The following is an 11,928-nucleotide window of genomic DNA, read 5'->3' as shown; positions in this document are numbered from 1 at the left end:
GTTAAACGGTTAAACTTATGAAATCGGGGATATAAACCATTAAAGTTATGAACTTGGTTTGTAGCAACTACATATATTAAGCACCCTATTTCTTTTAGGTTGGGACATTTTTGTAATGTTTTTAAATATTTACAAGGTATTTTTGTTAAAAAATAATGGTAACTTTTTACGGCATTTTGATAATTGGATGGCGAAATTAGTAGTTTATTCTTTTTCATGGAATTAAAATATTACTAGTCAACAATACTTAATCAGCGACTTTGTAGCAGATTAAATATTAGAATGGTAGATACTTCCCTTGTAAATCAATTTGGATTAGTCGAGTGGTCAGTTCATGCGTTATTTAAATAAGTGTTACGTGTTCGAATTCCGCCTTATACATGCAGTAACCCATTGCCAAACGACAAACCCTTAAATAAAGTTCAGATCCACAACAGATTAATCCTTGGTTATGATTGGATTATAAAATTTTTATTTATTACATCAATAATTGGACACAATAAAAAAGGATTTTTTTCGTATATAAAATAAAATAATTAATTATTTTTTCAAAAAAGATTTTTCAGTTTTATTTTCAAGGATACGATTTTTTTTGGAATAACAGCAAATTTGCCGTACCCCCATCAAGTCTGTGCATGTCGTCAATGTTTAGTGGCCTAGTCGAAATGGGCTGCAGGCCACCAAACTGACATACTACCCGATCCACCTGATGCCACTCGACGATAGCGAAGCAAAGCAGTGGACATAGAACCGCCGCTGAGGCCTCCGCCTCAGCTATCGCTGGTGGAACAAGCCCACTAAAAATTATAAAGTTTGCCGGGGGTTCGGTGAACTTGCTGTTATTCCAAAAAAAAAATCATATCCTTAAAAATAAAGTTGAAAAATCTTTTATAGAAAAATAATTAATTATTTTATTTTATATACAAAAAAAATCCTAATAAAAAATAACAGGAGTTGGGCCTGCTTCAAATTTTTGAAAGAAACAAAACGTTTTTAACGTTTTGTGGGAGGGTGACTTTTTTTTTAATAAACAAAGCAAAACAGCGTCGACAAATTGAATAAATTTTTTTTGAAATTTTGCATGAAGAAAACGTTAGCGACGTATTGTGTGAATTTTTTTATTTTATTATAGGCAAAACGTCAGCAACATATTGTATATGGATTTATTTTTTAATTGTCATAAAAGAAAACGTCAGTGACGTTTTGCTAGAAGATATATTTTTAAAATATTTTTGGTCAAAATGTCGTTGACGTATTGCTAAAAAAGTAAAAACGTTAGTGACGTTTTGTAAAAACGTCAGCGCCGTTTTGTGCTGGGGGAAATAAAAAAATATAAAAGTAACTATAAAAGAAGTTCTGGATTGTGTTAAAACATAAAAATTGAGTATGAGACTAAAGTTTAAATGAAGTAACAAGAGTTTTGTTCTACAAAATGTTCTCAGTTTGAGAGAGTGAAAAAAATTTGTGAGTGAGTGTGATTAGTGTATAAAATGGAGGGTTATATTAATTTAAAAATATATTACAATGGTCAAATTTTATCTCATACACATGAAGGTGTGTGTTTTTATGTGAGAATCCATGTGTTATTGTTGTTCCTCTTTCAATAACATATGAAGAACTTAAGAGTATACTTTCTCAAAGTGTAGATCATCAAGTGCAAAAAAGAGTCATAAATATTCTGTATAGGCAGCCAGTGCTAGTATTTGGTGGTTTCGGCCAATTTTAAAGAATGCATGTGATTGATGAAGCTAGTATGCAAAGAATATTTTTTACCTATCATCAAACTAGAGCACAGGCCTCACTTATCGAGTTGTATGTTGAGTTCGAAGAAATCGATAATGTTGACTTTCCAGAACCCAACATAGACTGGGTGGGTTATAATACTGAAAGTGATGAAGAGTTTGAAGGTAATTATGAAGTTGTTGGTCCAACTGAAGATGTAGAGGAAGATGAGATAATGGTTGAAAGAGATGTGGCTGATGTTGCAAATGCACTAACCGGACAACATCCATATGGAGAGTCATCTTTTATACATGCTTTGAATCTTGATGCTATGCATGCACCAGAATTTCCTGAATACGTCAATACAGGTAATTTTGTTGTTGTTGTTGTTATTTACTTTTTTAATATTAGTAATATTATTATTTGTTTTGCTTTTATGTTAGTATTATTTTTATTTTTTAAATTGTTATTACTATTTATTGTTCTCATTATTATTATTAATAGAATATTATTTAGATTTATTTTTGTTTTATTATTGGTGTAGCCCCAGCTGTTGTAGCTGCCGGTGAATTTGCCGTTGGAATGGAGTATAACTCTAGAGAGGTTGTTATTGCATCAGTTAAAGAGTATACCATTCGAAGAGCTCGATTACAGGGTATATGAATCGGAACCAACAATATTCTATGCTAAATGCATACAGTACGGAACAAGTTGTGATTGGCTTATCAGAGTTAGTCTTATGAAAAGACAGTATTGTTGGGTGATAAGGAGGTACAATGGTAGTCACACGTGCACCAGAAGTACCATATCTCAAGATCATGCTAAACTGGATTCTGAAACAATTGCAGAAGCAATAGAGCCATTAGTTGAAGCTAATCCATCCATAAAGGTGAAATCTGTCATTGCTGAAGTACAATTGAAGTTCAACTACACGATAAGTTATCGCAAAGCATGGTTGGCCAAGCAAAAGACAGTGGAGAAAATATTTGGTGGGTGGGAATCTTCATATGAAGCTTTGCCCACATGGTTTGAAGCAATGGTTGCAAAAGAACTATCAGTAGCTGTTGAGTATGAAACTGCATATGGCTATCGAGGGGATGAGTTAGTTGAAGATCTCCGGATTCTAACACAAGTCTTCTGGACTTTCTACCCATGCATTAAAGCATTCAGAAGTTGCAAGCCAGTGGTTCAGATTGACGGCACACATTTGTATGGAAAGTATAAAGGAGCTCTTTTAGTTGCAGTATCACAAGATGGCAATGGAAATATCGTGCCTCTTGCATTTGCCATAGTTGAAGGTGAGACTGCCGATACCTGGCACTTTTTTCTTAGTCATTTGCGAACACAAGTAGTTAATCGGGATGGTGTTGCCCTTATCTCTGATCGACACGAGTCAATCTTCTCAGCTGTGGGTCGTAGTAATGGAGCATGGGAATATCCAAGAGCTATTCACATGTTTTGCATCCGACATATAACATCCAACTTTTTGAGGAGCTTTAAGGCACCACTCCTGCAGAGGCTAATTGTCAACATTGGCTATTCTAGAATAATGCGTGAATTCGATATGGGTTTCCAGAGATTATGTGAGCGGGAGGAGGCTTACAAGCAGTGGTTAGACCGGATCCCTCGATAGCAGTATGCCTTGGCATATGATGGTGGACATCGTTGGGGCCATATGACAACTAACCTAGTGGAGTGCATTAATGGAGTATTGAAAGGGGCACACAATCTTCCGGTTACAGCCCTTGTTAAGGCAACTTTTTACAGGCTAAATGCATTGTTCACAAGGAAGAGAGCTGAGCCTGAGGCTCGTATAAGTGTAGGACAACTATTCTCTGAATATGCAACTTAGAAAATTCTGTCAAATCAGTGTTCAGCGGGAAACATCCAAGTTAACATATTTGATAGGCAGAACGAGGTTTTTGAAGTGCGCAAGATGCCAAGTGGGTTGGAGTTTGCAGTAAACTTGCGCCTTCGGCATTGTGATTGTGGTGAGTTTCAGGTGGATCGAATTCTATGTCGCCATGTATTTTCCTGTTGTGCAAACCAGTGCCTAGATTGGAAACAGTATGTGCACGAGGTTTATACGATGGGTGAGATCCGAAAGGTATACAAGACCCGATTCAGGCCAATAGGAAACCCAACAATATGGCCTGTGCATCAAGGACCAAGACTCGTACCCAATCCCCACCTCAAGCGAGTGACCAAAGGTCATCCTAAGAAAACTTGCTTCTTGAATGAGATGGATATTTGTGACCTACGTGGTCCTAGGCGTTGTAGGCTTTGTGGCAGTGAGGGTCATAGCCGAAGCAGATGCCCGCGCCATGGTGAAATCAGTGCTAGTGGATTAGCTCCAAATTCGTAGTCTATGACCTTAGTTGTTTCCAACATCTTATTTAGTATGATATTCAGTTGTAGTTTGTGATCTTAGTCATTTCTGTCATTATATGTTGTATTATGTTCAATTGTAGTTTGTCATTTGAGGTGCATCCAACACTTTATCTAACCTTATGTTTGTATTGAGTCATGTGACACTTACTTTGCTTAAGCTAATTTACAAGTTTGCTTTGATTAGAGAATTAAATAAAATAATTAAATAAAATAACACAATGGGTACTGAATTAAAACAATAACATAAAATTACATTCTCTGACCCTAAACCATAAACAACCGAGCTAACTCATTTAAATATACTTTTCTTAACGGTTTCGGCCACCTTAGAGCATCCCTTTTTTACCCTCTTCTTGATCAATAACGGGCTCCATCTAGATCGACTCTTACGGGCCGGATCAACCCTAAGGTTGTAACCTTTACTTTTACCTTGGACATCTATAGGATAACACAAATATAGTCATGCTCAATACACGCCAACACAAATACTGATATAGATCAATGATAAATACAATTCTAGTCAACAATAACAATTAAATTACCTGAACCAGAATCGTCACCCACAACATCATCACCTGTACCAGGTTGATCAACCTCATCCTCATCTGCAAGAGTCTCATCAACCATATCCTCACCTCCAGGAGTCTCATCAACTGCATCCTCATTCTCCGCCTCGTCACTCTCTGACATAGAAATTCGTGCCGGACTTTGGCGACATCCAATCCCTCTATGGACACTCCTAACTGAATCAATAGAAGTTCTTTTTGGTGTAAGTGTCTCATGTGCAAATTTTTTGAACCCTGAAAACAAAAATTAATCATTAATAGTAAATTACTATAACCAGTTCATGACTACTATTATATTCAACACTTACTAAATCACTACATATTCTAATAATTGATTATTACTAAATAAACTACTAATTATTAACTACTACAGTAAACATAAAAATTATTTACATATACAGGATGTCGAAGATATTTTACAATATGATCTTCAGCACGTATGATGTCACGTTTTCCCATCTTCCTTTTTTTAAATTCTGTATTAGAATGGAAAAGTATATGGAACCAAAAGGTTACCGGCCAAAAACTAAACAAAATCACATTAATTTATATTAATAATTAATTTTAAATTTTTTAAATTCAAAATTTAAAAAATTTAAATTTGATTAAGTAAACCTAATTAAAACCTATAAAAAGCTTCATCTTCTCTCTCACGTTAACCTACCCACCTCCAACAATCACACACACAGACCTCTCTCTCTCACCGTCAGGCCCTCTCCGCCTCCCCACCACGACCCACTCCTCTTCTATTACCGACATCTGGCTCGTCGGATTCGCCACCGTCGACAAGAACCGCTTCCCTTTCGTGAATCAGATGTGTTATCGAAGCCGCCGTTGCAGTTGGAGTTGAACTTGAGCTCGATCCCTAAGGCGGGAGCGATTTCGAGGGCGGGAGACAGCCGAAAAAGCCATGGCACTCCAACAAACAATATCCCTCTCAACCATTCCATCAAAAACCTGCCGCGCCTTCTCCATGCTCCCGCACTTGGCATACATGTCAACCAAAGAAGTCAACACAAACACATTCCTATGGAAACCACTCTCAGTTATATACTTATCAATTCACTGTCCACTGGCCAAGTCCCCTAACTGAGAACACGAATACAAAATCCGAACAAGAGTGAAATTATCCGGCTTCACGCCCACCTCTAACAACTCTCTAAATAAACCAACTGCTTCCTCGTGAAGGCCACACCCAATATACCCACAAAAATATTAGGTGTCGTTTTGATGATTAAAGAGACTGCAAACTACACAATTACAGAAATATAAAAAAAACATTTATTTAATATGAAAAAAAATATCCTAATACTTAACAAAAGAAATATTCAGTTATATTTTAATAAAAATAATTAAATAGCTATAAAATTTAAAAAAAAATATGAAATTCTTAAAAAAATAGAGACATTCACATTTGCAATACAAAAAAATTTTAAAAATATATAAAAGAACATCAATTTAGTATGAAAAAGAAACATTCTGATACTTAGCAGAAAAAACATCCATATATATTAACTTGTAGAGATTTTGAATTCACCAAAAAGTATTTGGCTGATTTTTTGCTAATACCGTTTTGGTTCCCTAACATTGTTCTTTAATTAAATATTTCAAGCAAAACTAAAATATAAATTAATAATTGCTGAAACTAATTTTTACGTAAGTTAAAAAAATTTCTGAAAATTATTAACTAATTATTTTTTAATTCTGTTTTTTAAATTAATAAAGTTATAAATCAATTATAAAGTAAAAAAATTTCTTAAAAAAATAATTTTTGGTGGGGTAAGTTTGATAAGGATGAAAGCTAGCTATTTTGTAGTGGAACTGAGAAGAGAAGATGGAAAAAATAGAAAAGAGAATGGATTACTAAAGTTAAAAATTTTCACGCCGGAATGAGGGAGAACTTTTCATCCACGTGTTAATTATGCACATACAAAACGTCACCGACGTTTTGTTGAAGATGAAAGTGACAAGGTTGAGAAAACGGCGATGACGTTTTCTGTAGCAGTCAGTGATCCCCCACAACGGCGTTAAACACATATTTTTAGGCATTTCAGTAGATTATACCAACCTAGGCCCAATATTAAAAATAAAAAATTCGAGTTATAACACTAGATCGTTTTTCTTTTAATAAAAATAAATAAAAAGTATATTTATTCTTGACATATGCATGGGCTGAAAGGTGGCTAAAAATGGACATCACCCATTTCGCATGAGGGATCAGTTATCACACACAAAATGGGCCATTTCACACACTAGGCCCGTGAAATGGTTTCATTTCTCAAACGACAATCACGAATTGGGCTGGTCTAACGTATCTTTTGTGCTTGGAAGTTGGGCAGTTCTAAAACTATTTCCTCTTGCAAAATGAGACATCAATACCAATGTAGTACACACGAATTGGTCTGTATTTAAAAAAAATATACTAGAAGACATCAAAATTTAATATTTTTAGTTATTAATATTTTTTAACATTTTTTTTAAATGAATAGTAAATGGTCAAATTATTATTTATTCTCTAAATTGGTATTCAAAATTTTTTTTAATTAAATTCGTTCTTTAAATATTTTAAATTGGTCATGTTAGTCCTTTAGTTACTTTCATCGTTAACAACGTCAGAATTTGTTAATATGGTACGTTAAGTAACATTATAATACACACCTAATAGTTTTAATTGACAATAACATGATTTATTTATAAAATTAGATCAAATTAATCCTGAATTGAGAAATTTTAATGCCTCAAGTTCTCTTCTCATTTAAATTTTAATTTGATCTAATTTTATGAATTTATTATGTTAATAGTCAATTAAAATTCTTAAGTATGTGTTACGGTGTCACTTAATGTGTCACATTAATAAATTTTGACACTATCAACAACAAAAATTAGAAAAAGATTACTATAACTAATTTAAAATTTTTAAAAGATAAATTTAATTAAAAAAAATTTAATAAATAATTTGAAGAACGAATAATTTATCAAAAACTAATTTTACCATTTACTCATAAAAAAAATCGTACGCAAAATGTCAAAGATATTTAGAATGGGTAGAAATTGTGGCTCAAACAGTGTATGAGTGCCAAACATGCTTTGTCTTGTAGTTGTAAGTAGCCACGTCAAGAACCAAGGTTCGATTCCCATTATAGCTGGGTTGTAGTAGAAAAGAACCTTTAGTTGAAAAGAGAAAGTCTAGAGGCCAGCAGATTTTGTAGTTTTTAGTCATCAATGATGTTTTTAATAGTGTGAGATTGCATTTAAAGATGTAGAATTATTCAATTTTTTTTTTATGATTAAGTGCTGGCCAGAATTTAACAAAAGTGATGGCCCTCTAACACTCCTAAGTGGAAAATCATCATTTGAAGCTCATGATTTACAATAAGAGGTGCAAAGAATAACAATACACCCTTATATATAACAAATTAACAACATATCCCCATTTTTCAAACAAACCGATCAGTGTAATACATGAATAAGTTGGATCATTAAAAGAATACAAAGAAACTAACAGGAATCAAAATGATCTGGGCTTGGCAACAATGGTGGAATGCTTGAGAATGTGAAGACTAAACTGCCCTCCTTTCTCAGTGGTGTCAAGCTTGGACTGTCCAGGTGGAGGTAAAAGCTCAAAGTTTTGCACCAAACGTCCCAATGTGATGCCAAGTATAGGCAATGCAAGAATGATCCCCGGGCAACTCCTTCTCCCCACACCAAAGGGTAGGTACCTGTATTTTTGTATATACACAAATACGAGTATTAAATACAATACAATACATAATTAAATATGATTATTTTATCCTAAATGAAAGTTCGTGCACAAGATTAAAACATTTTGTTTTAATTACTATGTTGGTCCTATAGTTTTGTGAAATTTTCAATTAGATCTTTATATTTTTTTTTTATTAATTGGGTCCTGCACCAAAAATTTTTTTTTAATTAAGTCTTTTTTAGTAGTAATTGGCTTAATTTTACAGGGATCCAACTAATAAAAATTGGTACAAAGACCTAAATAAAAGAAAAAAAAGTGTAGGGACCCAATTTAAAAAAATTAATTTGGTGCAAGGACTCTATTAAAAGAAAAAAAAGTATAAGAATCTAATTGAAAATTTTGCGAAACTATAGAGACCAATGGAGTAATTAAACCAAAAATTTGTAGTGCGACAGAAGTTTAGTCAAATCATTATTGACTTATAAACTAATAAGGTCTCCTTTTTTTCTAAAAAAATTTATGATTTTTGAACTAGATCTTATATGTGACGGAGAATTTGATGTAGAGATTAATTTGTTTAGAATAAATATTATTTTTTATCTCTAATTATTTTGTTTGTTGTAATTCAAAAATTCTTATTCTGTCTCTAATTATTAAAATAATTTATCTAAATAGTCTCTGTAAATAATAATCTACTGATGTGTTAAGAGTCATTTAGACTCGTAATAAGATCTACTTATACTAATTTTTTTTATTGTTGGAGACCGTTTAGAGATTTTTAAATAATAAACGAGCGTTTTGTCCTTTAGATAAATAATCAGTAATCAAAAAAGATATTTACTCATTTGCTTAACTATTGGATTGGAACTAAATTACTAATTTGACTAAAAGTTTCTTAAAGAACTTATTTGAAATATTATTTAAAGAAAAAAACTTGTAGTGGTATAAAAAAATAGAGTATAAACAATTGAGTAAAACATTGAAACAAATTAAATCCTAACAAATATAAATGCAGCATTAAAATATAGAAAAAATTTTAAGTGAACCGGAAATACCGGTGTTCCAATTGTTTTAATCGTTGATTTTAATTAATATATATTATAAGAAAAATTTCAAGTATACCGAGAATACCGGTATTGCATTTGTTTTAACCGTTGATTTTAATTAATATATATTATATATTTTTTATAATTCAGATCAACAGTTAAAACAACTGAAACACTGATATTTTCGATACACTTGAAACTCTTTCTATATTATATATATTTTTTAAAATTTAGATCAACGGTTAAAATAATTAGAACACCGGTATTCTCGGTACACTTAAAACTCTTTCTAAAATATATACTAGTATTGATATGAGATGGTAAGATGGTAATTTAGGGTTATAGGTAGTAGAAAAAATTACCTGAAATCATTTCCGTTAGCTTCAACCTTGGACTCTTCTTCCAAGAACCTCTCAGGCCTAAACTCTTGAGGGTTGTTCCACTTAGCAGGGTTGTTAGCAAGCCACCATGCATTGACCAAGATCTTGCTCTCAGCAGGGATATCATAGCCACCAAGCTTTGCATCATGGAGGTTCATGTGTGGAACAAGGAGTGGAATTGCCATTCTTAGCCTTAGTGTTTCCTTGATCACTGCTTGAAGGTATGGGAGTTTGTGTGTGTCTGGCTCAGTTATTTGGTGTCCTGCTCCTAAAACTCTATCAATTTCATCTCTTACTTTCTTTTGGATTTCTGGGTGGTTCACTAGCTCAGCTATTCCCCACTCAATTGACCATAGTGTTGTCTCTATTGCTGTTTCAAAACCAAAAAAAAAAAAAGTTTTTAGTTAGAAATATATAAGAATTGAATTTCATTAATAAAAATGGCATAAATACAAGTGATCACAATCAACATCACAACAATGCATTGCAAAATATGACCAACAATTGCACCAAATAACATACAAACAAATACTAAAATGCCCAATTGTGTATCCCAAATTATATTGTCGGTGGAAACTCATGCATTGTTTTTATAAAAAGTTGATTATTTAATAATTTTTAATTATTAACTTTATATAAAAATAAATATATTTGAATATCAACTCAACTTTCATTATTACTACTACTACTACTACATCTAGATCCTTAAATTTCAAAATTAGCTCCCTAAATTCTTTAGTTTTATACATTAGTCCCAAAACATCACGTGTATTCTAATCAAACCCTAAGATTAACTCTAATTATAGATCAAAACCTAGCTACCACCCCATTTAGGGGTATTTATGGATCGGATCCGATCTGCATATTCACGGTGTTTATTCGAATTCGATTCGAATATTGCGAATATGGATCCGATTTGCAAGGCTATCGGATCAGATCCGCACACTAATCGGATCGAATTGCGGATTTTGTGTTGGTATCCGCATATCCGCAAAAATAAAGAAATAAATAAGTAAATATTCTTTTTATGTTTTATTTCAACTAATAATTATCATATATGTTATATTATTTTAATTTATTATTTAAGAAAAGTATGTTTAATATTATTTTAAGAGTAAACATATTTAAAAAAAATAGAAAAAATAAATTTTATTGATATTTTTTAATAAAAATAAGCTTTTAAAAATATTTTTGTATTTTGCGGATATATCCGATATCCGATATCCGATCCGATCTGCAAATGTGTGAATCGGATTGGATCCAAACTAAAAAAATTGCGGATATTGAATCCGATCCGATCCAATAATTTTAGTGCGAATCGGATCAAAATTTTAGCCATATCCGATCCGCGTTCACCCCTAACTCCACCCAAAAAAATGAAACATATACACCATAATTAATTGCTTTTAAAAAATGTTGGACATTTGTTTTAATGTGCACTAGGGGGTTGGTAGTGATGAGAATGCTAAATGAACAAAAAAAAATAATAATAATCACAAACAAAAATAGAAAATATTTTTCCACTATGGTGGAGGTAGGTAGACCAACTAAATGATCACTTTCATAGTTTTATAGTATATATATGGTCACCAATATTTGAAGTCAGAGTTGCTTTTTCAAATAATTGTACAACAAGAAAAAAAAATTTCAATGAATTGTAGGTTAGCCTGAAAGATAAGTTTTTTTTATCAATACATTCTCTAAAAAATACTATAATTAGATATTTGTAATAATTTTTCTTCTAAATTAAATATATTAAAAATTAAATTCAAAGCTTAATATTAAAATAAAATTATTCCCGAACGTGCTAATATGGTCAAGTGGGACCAAAAAAAATTACCATGGTCACATGCATGTGCATCCCAAAAACCTTGTTCATTACATGTTTAAATCTTAGATACAGAAAACAAAACACTCCTAATAATTATTGTTCTGATCATTTTACCTACCGTTCTGATTAACTTTATATAAACGTGATTAGGTAGGTAAGAAAAAGTTGTGCATCCCATGTTCATTACATGTTTAAATCTTAGATACAGAAAACAAAACACTCCTAATAATTATTGTTCTGATCATTTTACCTACCGTCTACCGTTACTTTATATAAACGTGATTAGGTA

General features: G+C 32.3%; 1 protein-coding gene across 1 annotated transcript in view; it reads right to left on the bottom strand.

Moving 5' to 3' along the window:
* The window catches only part of LOC107635198 (trans-cinnamate 4-monooxygenase), a 7,820-nt gene continuing 3,889 nt past the window's right edge, over positions 7,998-11,928 (bottom strand). Inside the window, exons 4-5 of the mRNA XM_016338632.2 lie at positions 9,791-10,178; positions 7,998-8,398 (exon numbers count right to left, since the gene is read on the bottom strand). Of these exons, the coding sequence (XP_016194118.1) occupies positions 8,188-8,398; positions 9,791-10,178 (599 nt within the window). The 3' untranslated portion in view covers positions 7,998-8,187. The remainder of the gene's footprint in view (positions 8,399-9,790; positions 10,179-11,928) is intronic.

Source organism: Arachis ipaensis, chromosome B01 (genome assembly GCF_000816755.2).
Source record: "Arachis ipaensis cultivar K30076 chromosome B01, Araip1.1, whole genome shotgun sequence".
Taxonomy (NCBI): Eukaryota; Viridiplantae; Streptophyta; class Magnoliopsida; order Fabales; family Fabaceae; genus Arachis; species Arachis ipaensis.
This window is presented reverse-complemented; position numbering and strand designations above follow the sequence as displayed.